This window comes from Papio anubis, chromosome 19 (genome assembly GCF_008728515.1).
Source record: "Papio anubis isolate 15944 chromosome 19, Panubis1.0, whole genome shotgun sequence".
Classification (NCBI taxonomy): domain Eukaryota; kingdom Metazoa; phylum Chordata; class Mammalia; order Primates; family Cercopithecidae; genus Papio; species Papio anubis.
The window spans coordinates 25,382,348-25,408,913 of record NC_044994.1 but is presented as its reverse complement, the minus strand read 5'-3'; the positions used below and the strand labels follow the sequence as shown (position 1 = coordinate 25,408,913).

General features: G+C 34.0%; 1 protein-coding gene across 9 annotated transcripts in view; it reads left to right on the top strand.

The window, feature by feature from the left end:
• The window catches only part of CCDC178 (coiled-coil domain containing 178), a 513,950-nt gene that overhangs the window by 58,672 nt on the left and 428,712 nt on the right, over positions 1 to 26,566 (top strand). For all 9 annotated transcript variants that reach the window (XR_002518666.2, XM_021930027.2, XM_017951655.3 and 6 more), the window contains 2 exons: positions 7,876 to 8,015; positions 21,541 to 21,563. Coding sequence is in view for 8 of the 9 variants with exons in the window: in XM_021930027.2 (XP_021785719.2) it covers positions 7,876 to 8,015; positions 21,541 to 21,563 (163 nt within the window). In the remaining variant the exon portion in view is untranslated. The remainder of the gene's footprint in view (positions 1 to 7,875; positions 8,016 to 21,540; positions 21,564 to 26,566) is intronic.

Here is a 26,566-nt window from a genome sequence, read left to right as displayed (position 1 = left end):
TTCAATGCTATTTCTATAAAGTTACCAATGTAATTTTTTACAGAACTAGAAAAAACTATTTTAAAATTCATACAGAACCAAAACATAACTGAAACAGTCTAAGCAATTCTAACCAAAAAGAACAAAGCTGGAGTCATCATTGTACCTGTCTTTATACTACATGGCTACAGTAACTAAAACAGCATGGTGCTGTTTTAGTGTGGATCTATATATCCACAAAAAATGGATATATAGATCAATAGAACAGAATGGAGAACCTAAAAGTAAAACCTCACACCTGCATCCATCTCATTTTTGTCAAAGTCAACAAACATAAGCAATGGGGAAAGGATTCCCTGTTCAATAAATGGTGCTGAGATAGCTAGCTAGGCATACGCAGAAGATTGAAATTGGATTCCTCCCTTTCACCATATACAAAAATTGACTTAAAATAGACTAAAGATCTAAATGTAAGACTTCAAACTATAAGAATCCTAAAAGAGAACCTAGGAAACACCATTCTGGATATCAGTCTTAGGAGAGAATTAATGACTAAGTCCTGAAAAGCAATTACAACAAAACAAAACATCGACAAGTGGGATTTAATGAAACTAAAAGCCTTTTGGACAGCGAAAGAAACTATCAACAGAGTAGTAAACAGACAACCTACAGAATGGGAGAAAATATTCACAAACTATGCATCTGACAAAAGCCTAATATCCAGAATCTATAAGGAACTTAAAACATGTTACAAGCATGAAACAACCCCATTAAAAAGTGGACAAAAGACATAAACACTTTTCAAAAGAAAACGTACACATGGCCAACAAGCATGTGAAAAAATGTTCAACATCACTAATCATTAGAGAAATGCAAATGAAAACCACAATGAGATAGTATCTCATAGCAGTCAGAATGGCTATTACTAAAAAGCCAAAAACAACAGATGCTGTCAACTCTGCAGAGAAAAGAAAATTGTTACACACTGTTGGTGGGAATGTAAATTAGTTCAGCCACAATGGAAAGGAGTTTGGAGATTTGTCAAATAACTAAAAGCTGAACTAGCATTCAACCCAGCAATCCTGTTACTGGATATATATCCAAAAGAAAATAAATCATTCTACCAAAAAGACAATGCACTCATTTGTTCATCACAGCATTATTCGCAATAGCAAAGACATAGAATCAGTCTAGGTGTCCATCAATGGTGGATTGGATAAAGAAAACGTGGTACATATATACCATGAAATACTGTACTGTCATAAAAAAGAATGAAATCAAGTTCTTTGCAGCAACATGGATGCAACTGGAAGCCATTATCCTAAGTGAATTAGCACAGGAACAGAAAACCAAATACTTCATGTTCTCACTTATAAGTGGGATCTAAACAATGAGTACTCATGGACATAAAGATGGTACCAATAGACTGGGAATTACTGTAGGGAGGAGAGAAGGAGGGGGCCAAAGGTTAAAAAACTAACCGTTATGTACTATGCTCAATATCTGGGTGGCAGAAGCAATCATACCCCAAACCTCAGCATCACACAATATAGCCATGTAACAAACTTGCATATGCATTCCCTGAATCTAAAATAAAGGTAGAAATTATAAAAAAATAAAAAAAAATCCAAATAGATTGGGGACAGAGGGAAGGGTAATCAAAAGTTTTATTTTGGAATATCTTTACTTTCTTATTCTGTTACAATAGGTAGCCTCTCAGGTATGAGCAGGGCAAAAGAGGACTCTCCCCTCCTGTCCACTCCCCTCCCCCCACCCCTCCCTCAACACACCAGGAGTTTTGGGTGACTGTCAGGTGATGGTCAAGCAGTTGTTAACTATTAATCTAAAGTAATAACTGCTCACAGCCAGTGCCAGAGAAAGGCAGTCCCCTAACAAAAAACACCTTAAACTCATCAGCAGCTTCCCGATAAAATCTCAGGAGTAGGGAGAAGTAATGCAGTATCTTGGAAGTATGCCAACATATAAAATCCAAGTCCATAAGTCAAGCTGCGCACTTGGTTTCTCAAGTCACCCGCTTGGCCTTCATCCAGATTGTACTTTTCTTCTTTTCTTTTCTTCCTTTCCTTACTGTCCTAAAGCTTTTTAATAAAACTTTCATTCCTGTTCTGAAACTTGCCTTGGTTTGTCCTTCTGCCTTATTCTTCTCAGTCGAATTATTTTGTCTGAGGAGGCAAGAATTGAAGTTGCTGCAGACCAGTATAGATTTGCCATCAGTAACTTGGATACCTTCCACTAATAACAGTTCTTTTACTTTTCAAGTCATTTCTGAGGATCCTCTGTACAAGGCATCATTTTCACTGCTTGTACTGTATCAGATACCTTCCATCTTGGAGCTCCCCTGGATGCCTCCTTTATCCCTTCCAGCTCTATGTCTATTCATACAAATGTGTCCCTTTTCTTCTGTGCCTTTCTGCTTTGGCATTTTAGTTTACTGTTGTGAATGTATTTCCTTGTTTGTGGTATACCAACTTCTCAATGGGTACATTTTAGTTTTATCTATCATGCTTCTCCCATTCTGCATAGGATTCTGCAGGTCCAGACCTCCCTTCCTTACTCTCAATGCCAGGATGGGAGTCTAGGAAGGACAGATATGGGAAATTTGTACATTTGGCAAGGAGCTCAGGACAAGGTTAAGTCTAAAGTTGTTTAGTTGAGAGTTAAGCACTTAAAGGAGATGATTAAAGGAGAAAGTGTAGAGGAAAAGATTATTTCTCATCAAATAGTCATGTTTAAGTAATATGAGAATAAATAGGTGAAGAAGCAGCTAGAGAAAGTTATTAAAAGAACATTTCAAGGAAGGGCTGTCTACAATGTTTTGTAGTATAAAAAGTTAAAGTAGGAGAATGATACAAGATTATTGAGCTCTGTCACTAGGATATGCTTAGATGTCTTTTTCATAAAGCAGATGTATGGCGGTACAATTTAAATGCAATAAAATCCACTCATTTACAGTGTACAAGTGAATGACTTTTGACAAACATACACATCCATTTAAACACCACCTCAAACACTGTATAGAAATTTCCATATTTCCAGAAAGTTCATTCATGCCCCTCTATAGATAAGATTACTTTCACTCACTCCCACAACTCCAGTATGATTTTAGTTTTACCATTCTAACATTTCAAATAAATGAAATTATGCCACTTCTTTGTGTCCAACTTTTTCAGACTCAGGAAAATGTCTCTAATGTTGATCCGTGCTGTTGCATATATCAGTAGCCTGTTCATTTTTATTGATCAATAATATTGCACAATTTATTTAGCCTTTAATGGAAATTTGAGATTTTTTTCAATTTTTGACTATTATCAAGAAAGCTATTATGAACATTCACCTACAATTCTTTTTGTGGACATATTTTTATTTGTCATGGGAAAATATAAAGAAGAGGAATGCTGAGTCCTATGGTAAGTTTAACTTTTATAAGAAATTGTCAAATTGTTTTCCAAAGTGTTTAAACAATTTTACATTTCCACTGGCAATGTATCAATTCCAGTTGTTCTATATCCTCTCTGATACAGGGCATTGCCAACCTTTATAATTTTAGGCATTATAGTGTGTGTGAAATTGTATTGAACTGTTAGTTAAATTTGCGTTTTCTTGATGACTAACAATGTTAAGCATGTTTCCACATTGTATTAGTCATTTGTATATTGTCTTTTGTGAAGAGTCCAAGCCTTATGCCTATTTTCTGAATATTAAGTTGTGAATTTTCTCTGCACATTCTGGGTAGAAGTTATTGGTCAGGGATTCTATGCCATATGTCAGAGGGGCCTCTCACATGTGTTTCTGAGGCTCCTTTCTGCATTGCTCTCTCTTCTTGAGTTCCTGCCTTCTTCCAGATGCTTCCACTGTCCATGAAACTCATATTTGCTTTTCAACTCAGCGGGATTACTGTGCTCTGTTTTGCTCCCAGATCTCTTTATTGTAGTTGGGAAATTGTCCCTTGGCAGAGAGCTTGGTGATTGTGGGACTCCACTTTATCAGTTTCCCTTTTCTCAGAAATAAAAACCTTGAACTGCCCATTTTTTGATGTCCAAAATCAGTTGTCTCATATTTTGAAATCCAGATTTAGAGTTGCTTATAACTGGAGAACTAATTCCATATCAGTTACTCCTTCATGGATGGCAGTTGATATACTGCTTAGTGGGATGTAAGAATGAAGTTTTCATGAATAGAACAAAAATCGGATTATAGCCAGGTAAAAAATTTAAAAAATTATAGAGGATTTGTTTATTCATTTATTCGATAATCATTTAAGGCACTTAATATAGTTGTTCTCTAGAAAGAATGGAAAATTTCATGGGGAAGATAAATAGGAAAACATAAATGTGGTAACAGCAGAATGCAATGTGATCCATTCTTATAGAGAGAAATAAAAAGTGGTGTAGGTGCACTCACATGTCTGAAAGAGTTGAGTATTCCTTACAGGCAAGGAACCATGTAAGATGGATCTTAATATTTGTATATCAATTGTAATTTGAAGAAGAGATCAGATGAGGATATTGCGGCTGCCAGTATAAACAGTTCATTCAAAAAATTGCTGGTCAAAGCAAAATTTGATATAGAATAATAGCTTTAGGAAGTGGTCAGGCAAGGTGGTGGGGAGACCTGAGTCCACAAGGCAAGTAAAAAAATTGTATTGAAGTTGCAGATTTTGAAGAGAAGAAATTGGCAGTAAGTGAACACCGATCAGGGGCATTGCATATTGACTAAGGTTAGAGTAGAAGCAGTTTTTAGCCACTTCCGACTCTGAGAGTCCATGTGTATTATTCTAGATATTTAGTGATAAATGTATCCAACAGTGTAAGGTCCAATGAAAATGTAATAACTCTAATGTCAGTGAAAGGTGATTTTATTTTTGTCATGTGTAACAAAAGCTAAAGAGATCTTTGTTTTCCATAAAAGATGAAAGATGCTTTATGTTCATCATGAAAGAGTCTTTGCATAAAGGACAAATTATTTTTAACCTCAAGAGCACTGACTTATGTTACATTTTGGAAAGAAAACCAAGATGTTAAAAGGGATAATAATGTGAAAAGGAAATATGTGTTCACCAGAGTTTTTCCAAAGCGTTCTGAGTTGAGATAAAGGGATGATAGAATAATTGGGGTAACATACATAAAGGAAGCACATATAAAAAGCAGAAGAAAAGGAAGGACTCTTGTGATAACATGTTAAATTATTGGAGCTGGGTGAATAAATTATATAAGAATCAAATTCATTGAGTAGTAAGAGTTGACAGTTTATAAACATAGTCTTTCTATTTCATTTGCCCACACAAACAGCTAGTTGATATTTTTTCTCAAATGGAAGTTTCCTGTTGCACAGTCTCAGCAAACCTCAACTCTGGCTTGGAGCCAGGAGGATCTTGTCTTTTATGCATTAATTCTGGGCAAGGAGGTTGCAGTCAGGGGCATGTTTAGAGAGGATGAAAGTCTTGCCTGAACTTAATTCTTTATATACTCACACTGACCATTGTGCACAGGCTTCACAAGGAAGAGCTCCCTCAATTTATGTTTGGAATTTTAGGTGAAAAATATCTTATATAACATCTTACCAATACATTAATTTATTAAGAATTCTGAGACCTAAAGACTGAATAGTTTTAGCTAAAGATGTACAGCTAGTTATCAATTCAGTCAAGAAAATACAGACATCTAGTTCAGCTGTCTTTTGATTATATCATGCTGTCACCCTAAACTGGGTAAAATTCTTAAAAATTCAAAGTTTTAACTTATGCCATACTTTCAATGGAATAAAAAGAATGACATGAACTACTGAATTTTGGTTCAATCTTGTGCTACTTAGGATGTCATGTCTTTTACAGATTTTAGTGCAAATTTAAGTTCATAGTACATCATTCCCATTACTTTACCATATGTTACATATTCAACCTAAACCATACGAGTGCTATGGAAATTAATTAGTATTCACAAAATAGGTTGAGAGTGGCACAGTCAGGAAAAATATAAAAGGAATCATTACTATTCTTGTTTTCTCCACATTTATTGAAGCAAAACAAATGTTTTAACTGTAGCAGTGACAGCTTATTGGTTAAATGTGTATCAAAACCTTCTTATTTCTAAAGGGAAGGCCAACATGCCCTTATCAAGATATTTGGATAGGAGATCAATATGTAATTTTTACTAGCTTGTTCTTTTGGTCTTTTGACTATTACAGAGAGAGAGATACATAGACAGACAGACAGACAGATAGATAGATAGATAGATAGATAGATAGATAGATAGATAGATAGATAGATAGATAGATAGATAGACATGTTTATGAACTAAAGAGGAAAGATGGAATGTAACACAAAAAAAATCATTATAGCAAGTATATGTGTTCAGAGTATGGTCAAAGCAAACTAAAAGACATAGGATACCAGCACTGATATTATGAAGGAACATTCAAAATTTAAAAACAAGCAAAACATTTAGGATGCCCTGAAATATATTTTTAGTACTGTTTCTCTTTATTTTGCCGTACTTTTAAAATATAAAAACAGCCTTCACAGCTTATACTCCATAGCCAGGGAGATTTAGTTCAAGTCTCAGTTCTCCTACCTACCTGTTCCATAGACTTAGACAAGTTATGTAATTTATCTAAGCCTTGATTTCCTCATCTATGAAATCAAAATAATAATCCCATTTTATAAGATTGTTGTGGGGATTAAAAAAGGTGGCATCAAAAATTTTTAGCTTAGCTTTATGTCTGGCACATATTTTTAGTGCCATAAAAAGGTCACTGTTTTATATACACACACACACACACACACACACACACACGAGAGAGAGTTGAACATTATAGAGTAGACTGAACAGTTTTATTTATAAATGAAACATGCCATTTTTACAAGAGGTTGTGTTTCTAGAGGAAGATATTATAAGGCTTCATTTAAAAGACATTTAAAAGATTGCGGTTTAAATGAAGATACCAAATATATTTACCATCTCTGTGGGTTGGCATTGAAACAAAACACAACGGGATTATTTCTCTGTTCCCTCAAGGTCAATTGAAATGAGGACATCACACTGTTCTCATTGAGGCGCTGAGCATGTTTTGCGTCTCCAAATTTAAGATCAGTGATTGCAACTATAATCCAGCCAAATAGAGTCCTTAGAGTCAAAAGGACTGCAAGTAAGCACTTTGGTGGAGTTTCATGGACAACTTTGCTGTGCTTCTGCAACCTTCAGTCGATTTGGGACATGCCAGGATTAGAATCACTGAGGCACATCGGACTGAGTAGATTTTATGATGAGTACAGCTTGAATACTACAGTGAGAACATCAATCACTCTTCGCATAAGACTCCAATTTTCAGAAATGGAAGGTAGAAAATGAGGTTATTATGAGGATGAAGGAGACCTGCTTTTATATTTTTCAGCAACAGAAACTCATGCTGGATTTAAGGAAGAACTTCAATGCATGAGTAGTTGGATATTATTTACATTGGAAGAGGGCATCTCTTTGAAGGGAATATTTAAAATATATTTCAAAGTTATTTTTAAGGGATTCAGAATCTGTTTAGTAACACATGGGTCAACTGATTTTTCTGCCTTCTTTTTCTTCATTTTTTTCCAATGTTTTAGTTCATGATGCTATGTTTTTTAACTTTGCTTGAAGTTTTATTTTAGCTTCTCGGGTTCATTTTTATTTGTTACAGAATTAGATCATAAATGATTATTTTATTTTAGCTTGTACATTTTTTGAAGATTTGTTCTATAATTTTCTGACAGATTTATCAACCTATTAAGGAAACTTTAAGAGTATTAGCACTAATAAAGCAGAATATTTTTTGCTTATTCTGAACATCAAGGTTTACTACTTTGTATAGAATGAGTAATGAGCTTCTTCCGTTTGTTCTCTTTAGGGGTGAATAAAGGCATTTACTTTAGCTACCCATGCCGACGTCACAGCTGTGCTGTAGTAAACATCCCAGCACCTTGTGTCAACAAAATGATTTCACACATCCAAGATGTGGAGTCCAAAATACAGGAGCATTTGAAAAGAGTAAGAGACTAATTTAAAATGCTGATATTTTGGTAAGCTTTATAGACACTCTAAGGGTTGGTTACTTAAAGAACCCAGAAAACTCTTTGGACTTTTAAAATGATAATTGGAATGCTTTTTAAGAATCTTTGCTCAGTTGCATAATTTACTAGTCTAGACATGTTTTTGATAGTCTCACTCCAGAAGGGTGAAACGACCTTATTAAATCGATGTTTTTTTCCCTACCTGTTTGTTCTTTATCCAGAGGCAATCATGCTAAGTAGTAATTTCCATAAGCCAACTTGACTAGTAAATTAAGTAGTATTTACATACTTTTTGGGACACTAAACTGATTAGATGATTAAATTGGTGTATAAAAGGACAGTGTGCCCTTTTTAATGAGTTGTTTTATTCTAAAGAAATGCTTAATAGTTCTATTGAAAAGGAACATAATGATTCTATGTCTTTTTAACCTGTTAAAAGTTTGCCTTTATTATTCTGAAGGGAGTTCAATCTTGAAAGGCAATTATTTTCAAAGGATGATTTAAGAATGACAAAAATTATCACTTCTCAGACCTTTTATTAAGGTTATATTTCTGAACAACTAATGCAGAATTAGACTGCTCATATGGGGTATCAATTTTCCAGAGACCTGTGCTATTTTTTTTTTCTTTCCACTGTTACTGGATCTGGCTCAGCAAACATTCTGATGGGCCACTCAAAATTCTCAGTCCAGGATGTCACCTCTTTTGTTAGAGATCATTAGAGTACAGTCTTCAAGATTGCAGGCTTTAGAGTGACCTTAGATGGAAATGAAGAGATAATGATATTATGTTAGAACAAGTACCAGCAAATGATATGCACTCAATATATATTTGTCATTGTTACTTCTGTATTTTTTATATCATTCTATACCAGCATTGTTACCTTTGTTGTTTCTATATTTCTCCAAATCAGATTACCCCTTCAGGAATGCTTTATGGGTTACAGGACTGATGGTGTCCTGGGCTTTGAAGACTATGGCAAGGAAATAAAGAGAATAAATGAATATTTATTGCTATGATATGCTGTACACTTCCTATGAGTTTTACTTAACAATTACCCATGTTGTTAAAAATGATAAAAATCATAGGTATTTTAGTAAATAATTATAACAACTACCATTTATTAAAGTGGTATAATGGTATTTTAATAATTATAACAGCTACCATTGATTAAAAACCTAATGTAAGTCAGACATTATGTTTTTTTACTGAATCATTGCTCTTAGACCTTACAAAACTACTATTGAATGGTTGTTATACCTAATTGATAGATAGGGAAATAGTAACTTAAAACAGCTCAGTAACTTGTTCAAGGTCACAAGGCAGAATTGGGATTCAAACACCCTCTGTCTGTTTTCAAAGCCCATATTCCTTCCTGAATCCCACTTAGTGCTCTGAACAGTTGATAAACTGTTAGACACTATGGATAATAGACCAGGTAAAATATTACCTTAGATAAAATAGTTTACAAAATAAGCCAAGATATTTTACATCTTGTCTTTTAAAAAGCTGAAAAAAGAACTATTCTCATGTAAATACATTGAAAAACCTCAAAAAAGGAGAAGCACCAGGGCTGACTTCTTTAGTATTGTCTTCTGGAGCCTAGATTAGTGCCAGATAAATAGTAGGCGCTCAATAACTGTCTGTTGAATAAAAAAGTAAATGAAGAGCTGAAACAGAACCTTTCTTTTCTGCATACATCTGAGGCACCTATCCACTCCATATATGAGGGTGATTTATGTACCTAACATCTCCTATTTTCTAGGCATTTAATAAATATCTAATTTTTTTTTTTTTGCCCTTTATAGAAATTCTCCTGTACAGGTGAGAATTCTAGGGCATAGAAAAGTCAAATACCTTATATGTACACATCACACAGGTAGTGAGCACTAGAGTTGGAATTTGTACTTAGCTCCATCTGACTCCAAAGTCCATTTAGCCTCTGTTTTATATCCTTGGAGAGATCTTAATTCTCATTTCAGAGAATACTGATTGGTATTTTGAGAAGAAACACACAAAATAACAATGCTAGATAAGTACACTTCTAGACAAAAATTTCAATAATGATAATAATTTGTTTATAAGTAAATAAATACAAGTTTTATCTGAAAGATTCATTGCGAAATAAATGCTAATGACAAACTTTTGTTAATTTTCAAGGTTATTTTGTAGATTTTCTATTTTCTATATTTAAAAATTATCGTATTTTGTTTTATTATTGACTGTGCAGTTAGATTTCCTAGTGTTGAACTGGTAAATAGAATGTAAGTAATATGTTTGGTGCAATGATGAGGACTATCCATTAGATATTTAGTTCAAATCTATGCAGTATTTGAACTAATATTTTAAGAATGAACTGGTGGCCAGCTATCTTTTTGAAAGATGAAAAATTTTTTTCTGATAAAAATTTTTTATCACAATAAGAAAAAAAATCTTCCCATTATCACATGGAAAAAGTGATAATATTAGCAAAAAGCAATAATATTACCAAAAAATGTTGGTAATATTAGACAACCTTACATTGACATTGGAACTTAAATTTCCTCAAAAATAAAATTAAGCAGGCACAACTGGATAGAACTCTTTAAAAGATAGCTTCTGATTTTTTGAAATCAAAGCTAATAGCATGTATTATTTCCAAATAAGTAAAGGTCATAATTCAGAATTAGTTAACCTAAGCATAATTCCTCATGTCACATAAAGTGAGTTATGTGTGTAAGAAATAATTAAAATGGTAATCATCCGTCTGTTCTCTATGTTCATGAGTTCAATTGTTTTGATTTTTAGATCCCACAAGAAAGTGAGAACATGTGATGCTTGTCTGTCTGTGCCTGCTTATTTCACATTGCATGCCTGGATCAAAACATCACATTTTCCCCATAAATATATACACCTACTATGTACCCACAAAAATTACAAATAGAGAAAATTTTTAAATATTTAAAATGAATAATTACCTGCAGAAAATACCAAATATGAATGTGTGCTGTGTGGATTTTTCCTCCAGAATGCCTGAGGGAAATGCAGAAAAGGGACATTTCTTCTCAACGTTTTTGCCACTTAACATTTTACCCAGTAAAGTTGTCAACTGACTGTAAAAAAAATGAGAGGAAGTGGGACATATTCCTGTCTATAAATGTATCTGTATATACATCTTTGTGAATATATATTCATTCATTACCTACAGTCCCAGGCCTGTCTGGTAACATATCTGGTGCTGGACTACCCTTTCACCAGTTTCCAGGGGTTAGGCAGCGGCCAAAGCAAGGCAGAGGAACAATGCTTGGTCATTACCAGCTGGAGGCTTCACCCCAGTTACATATAATATGTGGTCATCTGTGATTATGATAATGGTTATACAACTCCGCCATTACATTAAAAACTGTGGATTTGTATACATTCATGAACTCTAAGCTACGTAAATTATCTCAATAAAGCTGTTATTATATCTGTGTATATACATCTCCATAATGAATTGCACAAAATTCTTTTTTTGAGTTGTAGATCATCTGAATTCCTTTGGATTTTAATGTTAGAGGTCAAAGCAGGCAACTGGCTTAATTATCTCTCTAAATTACCCAAATCTCATGTCTTATGACTCTAATTGTTAGAAAAGTTTGGTGCAATGATGAGGAAGGACAGGCTGCCCAATGAAGGGCCTAGCAACAAGCAAAAGAGAAAGGGGTATTTGCCAAGTGTAAGTTTACTTAAACCCCTCTTGCTGAGGTCTCATTATGTTAGCCATGCTGGTCTTGAACTGCTGGCCTCAAACAATCCTCCCTCCTCAGCCTCCCAAAAAGTTAGGATTACAGGCATGAGCCACCACGTCAGGCCCATTAGATAAAATTCTATAAGTAATTATAAAGGTTACATCTACCCTGGGTATAACATACATTAAATGAGTGACAGATCGGTCTTTTACAATTTTCTGTCCACAGTGATTTCCAGTGTAGTCAGAACACTCTTGACGCCTGTGGTTAGCAGCAATGCATCTGCCACGGACTTTTCTATCCACTCCAGTTTAATTGCAATTTGAATCTCCAAAGAAAAACTCTTCAGAGTGGAGTTACTATGAAAATTTTCCCTATATTTTATTTTTGCAAAGAATCTGGAAACATCGCACAATGATAAAAATAATCACCTGAATATCTTCTCACAGAAATAAAAGATTAGGTTTTATTTTTTCCTCTACCTTATTCTCTTAGACTGCCTAGGCTGTAAATAGTTTTATTTAATTTAGAGTAAGCTCTACAGAATTAAAATTTTCCTCTTCATTTAATCAATATCAGTCATTAGGATGCTACTGTAATTTAAAAGAACAACACAGAGAGAAAGTATTTAAAAAGCATTCTTTAAAATGTTAATATATTGTACAAAATTAATAACATCAACAATGATAATAAAGCTAATATTTATAAAATGTTTACCAAATATAGACTTATTAGACACTTAATATGCATAATTTCATTGAATTCTTACTGAAACCTTATGAGATAGAAACTGCCATTATTTCCAGTTGCAGATGAGGAAAATGATTTCAGAGGCTGATTTCCCCCAAGATCCAATGTCAGTGGCAGAGCCAGCATCCAGACCAGGTATATCTGAGCTCTAAGCACACCTGGTTCAGCACTGTGCCATGACATCGTGTTCTTGACAGTGTGTCAGCTATTAAGACCAAAGACCTGAACGTTAAAATGTTTGTCATTCTCACTGGAAAACTTGGCTCTATTTATACCACTTCATATCTATTTTTTAACTGTGAAACATAACATTTAACATCTGACTCTTTACTTTCTCATACTTTGAGTTCTCTCATTCTATTAGTTCTATTGTATTTAATTTGAAACTTATGAGCACTTCAAACGCTGATGTATCTACTTTCCTATTCTGTGGTTCCTATTTTCCTTTAGTTTCTTGCCTAATCAATTCATCTCTCTAAACATTCATCAATAGGTGTATTTGGTCCTTTACTTTTTATCCTGTCATCCTTGTAGTCTGACAAAATGCCAACCCCAAATGTCTCTGATGATCTGCCATCCCCACTCCCACCCGTGGTCTGCTGAATGGTACTAGAGAACATTATGCAAAATTTGAGATATTATGTAACCATAGTCCCCAACCTCAATTGTATATCATATAGTGCTCTGAAATTATTGTTTGTCAACTGAAATTTTTCTAGTAGTCTGTGGTGGCTACTCCAATCTTTCTTTGTTCAAACCTCTAAATCTTCTACCCCACAGCTCATTCCTTTCTTTCTTTGGGAAAAAAAAAAAAAAAAAAAAAAAAGAGCTACAACAGAAATGTCTCAAACAGTTGTTATCTCACCTCTGAACTCCACAAATATTGTTCTTTTTGTCCCCCACCCACCTAGAGCCGTTCCCCTCACTACACTGCATCTTCTACTTTTGCAAAGATCTTGCTCCATCAGTTGTGTCTTCTGTCAGCATTCTGTCTTTAAAATCTCCTTTTTAAAGGAGATGTTCTTATTCTTAAGAACATTTAAAAATTCTATGCAGACCTTTAAATATCTCTCCTTGTCTTTCTTTCTCCATTCCACATAGCATCTGAAAGTTGCCTATATTTAGTATTTTTAATTCCACATCTCCCAATCACTCATTTATTCTTTGCAGCCTAGAATTTTTCCCCATTCTAATAAAAATACTTTGAGCAAGGTAACCATTTATATTTTTTTCTTTTATCTTTTGGTACACACACACATACATACATATACACATGTACTCCAACATTTTGTGGCTAGAACACAAACATTTATGCAGTTACCATTCAGCCATTTGTTCTGGACTCAGCTGGGCAATTTTGCTGGTTCTTGCCTGGGGCCAATCATGTGGATATACACATCTGATAGCACAACTGGGAATAATGATTAAAATGGTCTCACTCACATGGTTGTTGGCTGCTGGAGCATATTTCAAGAGGACAAATCTCAACAGACAAGTGCTTAACAAAGCTTTGTTTGTGTCATGTATGCTGAAATCCCACTGACCAAAGCAAAGCACATAGTCAATCCCACTGTTAACACAGGAGAGTACTAGAGAAGATACGGATCCAGGAGACAAGATTATAGGGGGACAATTTAGGTAGCAATCTGTCAGTCCATTGCCACATCATTAATACTGCTCCCCAAATGCAAACTACAATGACCTTTTCTTAAAACAGTTTTATATCATTATGGTATCATGAAGATCCATAATCACATGTTCTGTGACAGATCTGATACAGATGAAGTTCCCTGTGTGCAACTTCTTTTGACCCACAGATCTATGGCCCAAAGTGACAAGTCAAATACTGCTCCTGCATACTTAGTACACACAGTGAAGAAGGGATAGAATAATCACAATAAACCCCTCATTCGAAAAAGGTAAGAATGAAGACACAAGGCTTTCACTGATCCATACAATTCTGCATTTCATCACCATGTGGTATCAGGTTCCCCAAATCTAGGACCATGAATTTTTTTTTTTTTTTGTATTAGAACCCAGTCCTGCTCATTGGGAATAATTTCCTGGTCTGTGTTTCTCACTGCCTCTTTGATTTACTCTGTGAACTCTTGGTTCCAGAGGTACTTTCATGTCTGTAGAAAATGGATCTGAGCTCCTCTCTCAAACTTCTTCCTGCTTCTTATAAGTTGAGAGCTCAGAAACTTCTTTGCATTTTAAACTGTCTCTTGGTTTTTAGTCTAAGATGCCATAATTCTAATGAAAACTTTGAGGTTTCATATGAATCTGATTTGATTTACTTTCGTGTCCCAAAAGCCCCAGCCATATTCTTTTGCCTTATTAAAACATATTTTCCTTGAATTAGATAATTATGTTTTATGTTCCTCTACTTTATTGTTTTTTAATAAATTATCTTTTAAAACACTTTAGACCTACAGAACAATTGAGAAAATAGCATAGGGAGTTCATGTATAAAGCATGTTCACTACTCCAGAATAAAACCCCATATCCATTAAAAATTTACTCCTAATTCTCTTTCTAACCCAAGTCTTGCAACTACCGGTCTGCTTTCTTTTGAAATAAATTTTATTTGTGTTTATTTGAGGTTTACAACATGCTGTTTTGAGATACATATAGACAGACACATAGATAGTATAGTAGTACAATGGTTACTGTAGTGAAGCCAGCTAACATATCTCTATGTTAGTCTCATATAGTGCCTTATCCTTGTAACAAGAGCAGCAAATACCTACTTATTTAACAAAAATCCCTAATATAATACAATTGTATTAACTTTAGTCCTCATGTTTTACATTAGATCTCTAGACTTATTCATACTCCATATCTGCTGCTTTGTATCCTCTGACCTGCATCTCTGCATTTCCTCTTCCCGACTCCCACCTGTGGGAACCAGTGTTTCATTCTCTACCTGTGTATTTGAACTCCCTAAAAAAATACATTCCACATGTAAGTGAGGTCATGCAACATTTTTCTTTCTGTATCTGCCTTATTTCCTTTCGTATAATGTCTTCCAGAGCTATTTATGTTGTGGCAAATAACAGGCTCTCCATTTTTCTAAAGCTGAATATTAGCTATATACGTATAGATGTATATATACACGTATAGCTAATATGTGTATATATATAGTATATATATGTGTGTAGCTAATATGTGTGTGTATATATGTATATACAGATATACATGTATATATATGTATATACATACATAAACATATACACACACATTATACACACACATATATGTGTGCACGTGCACACACATAGAGACACAAGCACACCCCCTACATTTTCTTTATTCACTTTATTCTTTATTCACTTATTCATCAATGAACATTCAGGTTGTTTCCATATCTTGGCTATTGTGAATAATGCTGCAGTGAACATGGGTGTGAAGATATTTTTACGAGCTGGTGCTTTCATCTCATTTGGGTGTATACCTAAAAGATGAATTGCTGGGTCATGTGGTAGTCCTACTTTTAATTTCCTTAGGAACGTCCATACAGTTTTCTCTAATGGCTGTACCGTTGTACCTTCACACCAACAGTTGTACTAGGGTTCCCTTTTCTCCATACCCTCACCAACATTTATCTCTTGTCTTTTTTATAGTAGTCATCCTTACATGTGTGAGGTGATATCTCATAGTGGTTTTAATTTGCATTTCCTTGATGATTAGTGATGTTGAGCACCTTTTTGCATACCTGTTGGCTATGTATGCATTTTTTGAAGATAATCTCTTCATGTCCTTTGCCCACTTTTAAAACAGATTATTTGGTTTTTGCTAATGAGTTTTAAGAGTTTTTTATACATTTTTCATATTAACCTTATCAGATATGTGGTTTCCAATTATTTTTTCCCGGTATGTAACTGGACTTTTCATATTTTTTTTTAGTTTGATGCAGTTCCATTTCTATATTTTTGTCTTCGAAGTCTGAGCTTTTGGTGTGATTCCCAAAAGTTGTTGTCAAGACCAGTGTCAAGGAGTTTTCCTCTATGTTCTTTTCTAGGAGTTTTATGGCTTCTGATCTTACCTTTAGGTCTTTCATCCATTTTGAATTGATTTTTGTATATTGTTTAAGATAAGATCCAATTTCATTCTGTTGGTGATAGAAATTCAGTTTTCCCTGCATCATTTATTGAAGAGACTATTCTTTCCTCATTGTGTCCTTTTGATGCCCATATCAAAAATTAGTTGTCCATTTATGTTTTAACTTATTTCTGGACTCTCTGTTCTATTCCGTTGGTCTATGTTTTTGTTTTTAATGCTAGGACTATACTGTTTTGATTATGATAGCTTTGTAATATAATTTTAAATCAGGAAGTCTGATGCTTCCAACATTACATTTTTTCCTCAGTATTGTTTTGGACTTTTGGTGTTTTTTATGGTTCCATATTAATTTTATATTCTTTTTCTATTTCTGTGAAAATAGTCATTGGAATTTTGATAGACATGGCATTAAATCTACATATTGCTTAGAGTACTATGATTACTTTAGCAATATTAATTCTTCCCATTTGTGAACACCTATTTATTCATTTATCTGCATCATGCTCAATTTCTTTCATTAATGTTTTATAGTTTTAGTGTGCAAATCTCTCAGCTACTTGATTAGACTTATTCCTAGGCATTTTATGCTATTATAAATGGGACTGTTTTCTTAATTTCTTCTTCAACTAGATCATTATTCATGTATAAAAATGCTACTAATTTTTGTACATTGATTTTGTATCTTGCAACTTTACTGAATTCATTTATTAGTTCTAACAGGTTTTTTGTGTAGCGTTGAGGTTTTCTGCTAATAGGATCATGTCATCTGCAAATAGAGATAATTTTCCTTTTTTCATTTTCAATTTTGATAGGTAGATCTATTCTGGATATTTGGTATAAATCAAATCATACAATATGTGACCTGCATTTTTTTCACTTGACATAATGTGGGAGGTCCATCCACATTGTAGTATGTATCAGTAATTTGTTTCTTTTTATAACTGAATAATATTCTATTGTGTACATATACTACAGCTGGTATCTGTCCATCTGTTGATAGTCATTTGGGTTGTTTCCACCTTCGTCTATAGTACATAGGGCCACTATGAACATGCATGTAGTATGTATTATATAATTATATATTACATAATATAAGGATTTGATTAAGTACCTGTTTTCAGTTCTTTTGAGTATATACCTAGGAGTGGAACCGCTGTGTCATGTGATGATTCTATATTTAACTTATTGAGAAACCATCAAATTATTTTCCGTAGCCCAACTATTTTAAATTCCCACCAGCAATATAAATGGGTTCTAATTTCTTTACATCCTTACTAGCACTTGTTATTGTCCATTAAAAAAATATTTCTAACATAAGGTTAATTATTTTCTTATTTTTGCAGTGGAAAATAGAAGGTTTTGTGAATACTTTTTGTCTCAACAATATCATTTAGATATTTAAATATTTGGTAATAATTTCCAATAAAAATATAGAGCTAAATAAAGAAGGACAATGAAAATGCTAGATTTATCAAGCAAAAGTTTGTGGGCAATGTGGCTTAGAGCTGTAAGTAAATGAAGTGTTTCATTTCCCCTATAATGTAATAATTTTTTAAACTACATCCAATCGGGCAGTTTTAGCTCCCCCTCAACCTTTGTTTTCATTTGCTATTTTGATAAAATCAGAAATAAGAATTGTATGCAGTCTTGTGTTTAGTTTGATATAATTGATTATATTATATATTTTAATCAAAGCATCTACATACCACAATTATTTATGACAAGGGAAATTCTAAGCTTAATTATAATCTGGAATTTTATTTAAAATAATAATTTAAAGTGACTTTGAGAAACTTCTAAAATTTGTCCAAATTTTTCAGATAGGCAGTTATTAATGTAAGACTTCAAATGTTTCTCTGGAGTTGTAGGCCTTCTCTGTGTTAACTGCTTCAGTATCCTGAACAAATAGTGTTTAAATGCTAGGTACCAGAAATTTTGCCTCCAAATATCAGATCAAAGACTGACTAAAATAATTTTTTAATTATTTCTTTGTTACTTCTAAACAATGTTGCTAAGGTAGTGTTTTGATATATTACCTTAAAACGTTTCTTCATATGAAATTGCACTCTGCTTCAAACATTTTGAGTAATAATGTTTTATTTTTATAAAATGATTTTCTATTGAGCTATAAAGAAGACCAAACTGAGAATATTAATTATTGCTAACTTGTTGAAGACTTCAGAAGTTTTGGATAATTATATCACAATTCACTGAAGTGCCTCTTAACCAATTTTCCCCTGACTCTCTTGTGATACTTCAACTTCAAATGGCTTCTTAGAACTGCCATGTAAATCAACGTCATGTAGGTTTCTGCATTATGCAGGACTGTGAATGCCAGTTTCCAAAATCAAGGAATAACATTTTCCTGATTATTAATTAGTTTAGAATCTTATTAACATGCTCACTGAATTTTTATTCTCTTCTCTGCAAAATGCCAATTTATCTTTTGCCATTTTCTTTTGGGTTTACTTGTATTTTCTTATTGACTTGTAGGAACTTGTTACCTTTAGTAAGTTGTATGTGTTGTAAACACATTATCTCAGTTTGTGACGTGTCTTTTTACTTTATTAACTTTAATGTAATTAAATTTATCACTTTACTTTTGCTTTTAAGTGATTTTTGTCTTGTTTAAGAAGAATTTCCATACCACAATCCTATGACAGTTTTACTTTATAGCTACTAAAATTTTAGTTTCTCTTAGGAGATTTGCTTAACAATGTGAAATTGATTTCTTTTTGCATATGAATGGAATAGATGGCTAATTTTACTTTTTAAGGAAAATTAGTTTTTCTACATTGATTTCATTTCAAATCCAGTCATTTCTTATAAATCAGCCATACCATATCCATCATACATCAAAGTTTCATATATGATTTTACTTATTTCTGGCCCTTTCCATCCCACTGGTCAATTTTACCTCCCTATGCCAATATCTGGTTTCACTCATTTACATGAGTCATAATATGTTTTGATATCTGATGTGGTGGTTCTTTTTACCTTTTTAGAGTTCTTTGGGTATTCTTGATACACTGCTCTTCCATATAAATTTTAGAATAAGCTTGTCATATTATATGAAAAAATCTGTTTTGATTTTAAACATAATTGCATTCATCAGTTTTTTTATTATGTATATGAATTTAGTCTTTTTCATGATTTGATCAATGAGGTACCACATATACAACAGTGGTCTCATGAGATTACATTATTGTATTTTTACTGTACCTTGTCTATATTTTGATATGTTTAGATACACAAATACATTGTGCTATACTTGCCTACAGCATTCAGTATGGTAACATACTGCGCATGTTTGTAACCTAGGAGCAATAGGCTATACCACTGAGGTTTGTATAAATATACTCTATGATGTTTGCACAATGACAGAATTGCCTAGCAATGCATTTCTGAGAATGTATCACTGTCATTAAGTGACACATGACTGTATATGTATATATTAATGTGGATGTGTGTGTGTTTACACACACATGCATACACATATATATCATATAATTTTTTTGTTCAGATTTTGGTAGGATATGGGAACTAGAGAGAAGTAATCATGTATGCCAAATAAACATCTTGAATTAGAGATAATCTATGAAACCTGTAACATTCTGGTTTTGCATTTTTGATAATTTATGACTTGTACAACCCAAGGTACTCTTAGAATATATCTGTAGAAAATAACCCCTGCCAATGACTTTATAGGCCAGAAAAGGCATAATATTATGGAAAACTAAATATGTGGACTCACGTATAATTTTGTATTCACCACTCTTTGGTAACACATTAAAATTCAATAGATGTCATGTACTTCTGACAGTTAGGAAAGTCTTTTGGGAATAAATAGCATTTGAACTGTCCCTTGATGAATGTGTAAGATTTAGAATCACAGAGACAAAGGTCAGAACAATTAGGTAGGGTTAAGAATAAAACAATATGAATAGATAGGAGATTTGTGTACTTCTTGGGAAACAACTGTAAACCAATAAGTTTCTGAGACAGGTCTTAATCAGTTTAGAGGTTCATTTTGCCAAGGTTAAAAACCATGGTCCATGACAGCCTCAGGAGGTCCCAAGAGCGTGAGCCCAAGGTGATTGGGTTACAGCTTCATTTTATACATTTTAGGGAAGCAGAAGTTACAGGGAAAGACATAAATCAATACATGCAAGTTGTACATTGGTTAGGCCTGGAAAGGTGGGACAGCTATAAATAGGGACTTCGAGGTCATAGGTGAATTCAGGTTTCCTGATTGATAATTGGTTGAAAGATATGACTTGCCTGAATTGTTGAATTCACCATTAAAAAAAGAAAAAAAAAAGCCAAAGTTCTTGTCATATTGATGAAGCCTCCAGGTAGCAGGCTTCAGAGAGAATAGATGGTGAATGTCTCATATCAGACCTTGAAAGATGTCAGGCTCACTAAAAAGGACCTAGTAAGGGCAAGAGCTTCTCTACAGAATGCAAATTTCTGCCACAAAAGACGGTTTTGCAGGACCGTTTCGGAATATGTCAAAGAAATATATTTTGGAGTGAAATACTTTGATTTCTTTCAAGGCCTGTTATCTGTCATGTGATGCTATATCAGAATCAGGTGGGAATTTGGTATATTATTGCTACAAAGAGTCTTTTTTGTTTATCTTAAGATATCTGTTTTAATTTTAAAGCTGGTCTGTTGTGTCTAGATTACAAAGGCAGGAGGTCATAATGAGTCATGTCTAATCCCCTTTCCCATCATGTCCTTAACTAGTTTTTTAGATTTCTTTGGGGTCCCCTTGGCCAAGAGTTGGGGGGAACTACTCAGTCATTTGGGGGGCTTAGAATTTTATTTTTGGTTTACACAACCGAGAGTATAAGTAGACAAAAATATAGTGAAGTAGAGATATGTAAAGTAGAGAATTGGCAAGTTTAAGTGACGTTTATTCACTGTTTTTTAATATGTTTAAGATTTGATTTTTATTGAGATCTTTTGTTTTGACAGTTTGAAACTTCTTTTGAAGAATGGTAAGAAAATTTCATGCTTTTTAAAACTATTTTATTTTTAATGTCAAAATTTCAGTCATCTGCTATAATCCAGTTTAGCTTCAAAAGGAATAGAAAATCGAATGCAAGATTTTTCACAATAGATATTACAATATATTTTTAAAAATATGAGAATTAGGACATCACTGATAATGGCAAAATAGAGATCTCCAGAGCTCCATCCCTCCACAAAAACAACTATAAAATTTGCAAAAACATTGGTCAGAATCAACTTTTGCAGAAATCTGGAATCCAGTAAAAATTTAATAACCAGTAGGGGAAAATTCAATGAAGAAGGAAGCTGCTGCATTGCATTAAGAGAGCACTGTGGCATTGTAATTTGCCTGCTCCGCATTCTCCAGCCTTCAGACTGGTTGCAGCTAGAAAGAGAGCAGTGCACAACTGTGGTGTAGATTCCTAGTACCAGAGGGAACAATAGGAACATCATTTTCAAAGAATTGTGTTTGAGTGGTCTGACAGTTCCTGGAAAGACTAGCATAAGGACTTTGCTTGACTTGGAGCAATCACAAGGCTGGGGCTACTTACAGGCAGTGTTTGCAAAAAGCCTTTAAAGGCATATACTTGCCACAGCAGCCTGAGGCTATAGATAACAGCTAGGACAAGTATTAACCAGACCAAAATTCCTGTGAAAAAATAGGTTGGAAAAAGGGATAGATACATGAAGGAAAATCTCTCAATATACTGGAGATTTGAAAGAGCACAGAGGGCTGGAAAAATGTTCAAAAAATACTGAGAAGATCCTAATCTTACTTCTGGCTGACCTTTAAGATCTGCATAGGCAGGAATTGAAGGCAGAGTCAGTGTTGTAAACAGCCTAGGCAAGCCTGGAAGGATTACCCTAAGGCAGACCAAATCTGCTAAGATTGGAAAGTATTGTTTTTCTTTTTCCTTTCTTTTGTTTCCAGCCATTTAAGAGAACTCACACAAAACACTAGCTCACCAGTAAGCTAAGGAAACAGATTTCAATGATTACACATGACAAATAATACAGCCATTATGAGAGTGTTCCTGAAAGTCACTAAACAAACAATAACCCACTACAGACAGAAATAGCAAATCCAATGGTGTAATATGGTTTTTATTTCACATTAAAATATTCTAAATGTCCAGTTTTCAAAAAGTAGATATGAAGAATGCAAAGAAAAGAAAGTTTGGCTCATTCACAGTGAAAAAGGATAAATTCACATAAACTGTTCTCAAAGGAACCCAAAATTTGACTGGACAAAGATAAATCAATTGGCTTAAATTATCTTCAAAGAGATAAAGGAAACCCTGAACAAATAACTAAAGCAGAAAAGTGATGTTTCAACAAATGTAAAATATCAAGAGAAATTATAAAAATTAACCGAATAGAAATTCTAGTCAGGGCGCAGTGGCTCATGCCTGTAATCCCAACACTTTGGGAGGCTGAGGTGGGTAGATCATGTCAGGGGTTCAAGACCAGCCTGGCCAATATGGTGAAACCCCATCTTTACTAAAAAAAAATACAAAAATTAGCTGGGCATGGTGGCATGCACCTGTAGTCCCAGCTACTCAGGAGGCTGAGGCAGGAGAATCGCTTGAACCCAGGAGGCAGAGGTTGCAGCGAGCCAAGATCGTGCCACTGCACTCCAACCTGGGCGACAGGTGAGACTCTGTCTGGAAAAAAAAAAAAAAATTCTAGAGCCAAAAAATAAACTAACTGAAATCAAAACCTTCACTAGAAGGGTTCAGTAGCAGCTTTGAGCAGTCAGAATAATCAGTGAACTTGATGATAGGTTAATAGAGATTATCTAGTCTAAGAAAGAAGAAAGACAAGAGAATAAAGAAAAATGAAAAGTGCCTAATAAGCCTAAGGGATACTATCAAGCATAATAGCAGTCAAAAAGTGTGAGAAGAAAGGGATAGAGAATGAAAAAATATTTGAAGAAACACTGGCTAAGAAAATCCTCAATTTGATAAAGACTTAAATCTATGCATCCATCAAACTCAGTGAACTCCAAATAAAATCAAGTCAAACATATCCACACCAATATACATTTTAGTTAACGTGTCAAATGCCTGGGACAAAGAGAATCTTGAAAACAGCACAAGAGAAGCAACTTTTCATGTACCAGGGACCCTCAGTAAGATTAACAGTGAATTTTTCATTAGGAATTGTGGAAGTCAGAATGCAGTGGGGTGACACATTTAAATGCCAGAAGGAAAAAAAGAAACTGCCAATGAAGAATTCTGAATCCAGCAAGAGTATCCTTCAAAAAGAAAGGAGAAATTAAGGCATTCTCAGATAAACCAAAGGGGTGTATCACTAGCAGTTCAGTTCTATAAGAATCCTATAAGTAGTCTTTCAGGCTGAAATGAAAGGACACTAGAGAGTAACTGGAAGCCATATGATAAAATAATAAACAATAATAAAGTTAACTTCAAAGGTAAGTGTTAAATCCAGTATAAGTGTATTTTTGTTTTGTAATTCTGATTTGTTTCCCTATGTGATTATAAGGTCAAATGGATAAAATTCATAATAATAAATTTCTGCTAATGAACACAAAATGGATAACTAAGTAATTGGTGAAACTGATACCATAAGAGAAAGGGCAGAGATGTAAAGGAACAGAGTTCTTTATATATAACTAGATAGGTATACTATTGAAGCTACATTGATTTTAATTCAGTTTTTATAGAGTTAAGGTATTAATTGTAATCCTCAGGATAAACACTAAGATTCTACTTTAAAAAATACAGGAAAACAAAGACAGGCAAACTAAACAATATATAGAAAAAAATCAACTAGTTACAAAGAAGGCAGTTATGGAGGAGTTCAGAAATAAATAATATAGAAAATGAATAGCAAAATGGCAAAAATAAGCCCTTCCTTATCAGTAATTAATTTATATGTAAATGAATTAAACTCTCCAATTGAAAGGTAGAACATGGTAGAATGGATAAAAATAGATAATCCAACTATATTCTGTCTGTAAGAGTCTCACCTGAGATACAAAAGCATAAGTAGTTTACAAGCAGAAGGATGAAAAACCATATTCCATGCAAATAGTAAGTAAAAGAGAGCTGGAGTGACTATACCAATGTCACACGAAATAGGCTTTAAATCAAAGCCTGTTACAGAAGACAAAAGACTTGATTCATTGATAAAAGTGTCATTCTACCAAGAAGATATATAAACTATAAATATAACACACCTAACAATATAACCTCAAAACAGACATATAAACTAACAGAAGTGAAGGGAATAATAGACTGTTCTACAACGAGATTTTGAGAATTTAATGCCCCCACTTCCAATAATGGATAAAATAACTAAATAGAAGATCAGTAAATAAATAGACTTGAATAACATGAACCAACTAGACCTAACCAGTTTATACAGAATACTCCACTTAACAACAGCAGAAAACACATTCTTCTCATATGCACATGGACCATTCTTCAGCATAGATGATGTATTACACCACAAAACAAATTTAAATGAAACTAAAAAGATCAAAATTATACATGGTATTTTTTCTGACCCAGTAGAATGAAACTGGAAATCAATAACAAATGGAAACCTGGAAATTTCATATATATGTGGAAATTAAACAAATCATGTTTTACAAACCAGTAAGTCAAAGCAGTAATCACAGGGGAAATTAGAAAACACCTTGAGGTGAGTGAAAATGAAAACACAATGTAGTTAAACTTACAAAATGCAGCAAAAGTAGTACACAGAGGGAAATTTAGAGCTATAAATGCTTACATTTAAAAAGGGGATCTCAAATCCAGTAACCTAACTTTATACCTTAAGGAAGTAGAAGAGGAGGAGTATGCTAAACCCAAAGTTAGCAAAAGGAAGGAAATAAAGGTTAAAGTAGAAATAAATGAAATAGAGACTAGAAAAACAGTACACAGAATCAATAAAAACAAAAGTTGTTTCTTTGAAAAGAACAATGAAATTCACAAACCTTTAGCTAAACTAACCAAAAACAAAAAGAAGACTCAATTACAAATTAAATAATACAAAATTTGAGACACTACAACAGATTCTGCAGAAATAAAGAGGATTATAAGAGGATACTAGGAACAAATGTGTATCAACAAACTATCGAAGAGGAAAGAGACTAATTCCTAAAAACACGTAAACTACTAAAACTGTCTCAGGAAGAGGTAGAAAACCTGAACAGACCTATGACAAATAATGTGATTGAATCAATAACCAAAAACTTCCCCAACAAAAAAAAATCTCAGGACCACATGGCTTCACTGGTAAATTCTACTAAACATTGAAAGAAGAATTAATATCAGTCCTTCTCAAACTCTTCCAAAAAATCGAAGGGAATAATTTCTAAGTCATCTTATGATCCCAGCAATAACCTGATAGTGAAACCAGACAAAGACATCACAAGCAAACTATAGAATATACATGAATATACATGACAGGCCAGGCACAGTAGCTCACACCTGTAATCCAAGTACTTTGGGAGGCCAAGGCAGAGGATCACTTGAGCCCAGAAGTTTGAGACAAGCCTAGGCAACATAGTCAAAACCCATCTCTACAAACAAACAAACAACAACAACAACAAAATTAGCCAGGTGTGGTGGCGCATGCCCGTAGTCTTAGCTACTCCAGAGGCTGAGTTTGGAGGAGTGCTTGAGCCCAGGAGATCAAGTTTACAGTGAACTGTGGTTATGCCACTGTACTTCAGCCTGGACAACAAAACAAAACAAAGAAACAAAAAAATGACAAAATCCTCAACAAAATACTATCAACCTGGGTCCAGCAACGCATTAATATAATTATACACCCAGACGTGGTGGCTCACACCTGTAAACCCAGCACTTTGGGAGGCCGAGGCGGGTGGATCACCTGAGGTCAGGAGTTTGAGACCAGCCTAGTCAATATGGTGAAACCTGGTCTCTACTAAAAATACAAAAATTAGCCAGGCGTGATGGCGGGCGCCTGTAATCCTAGCTACTCAGGAGGCTGAAGC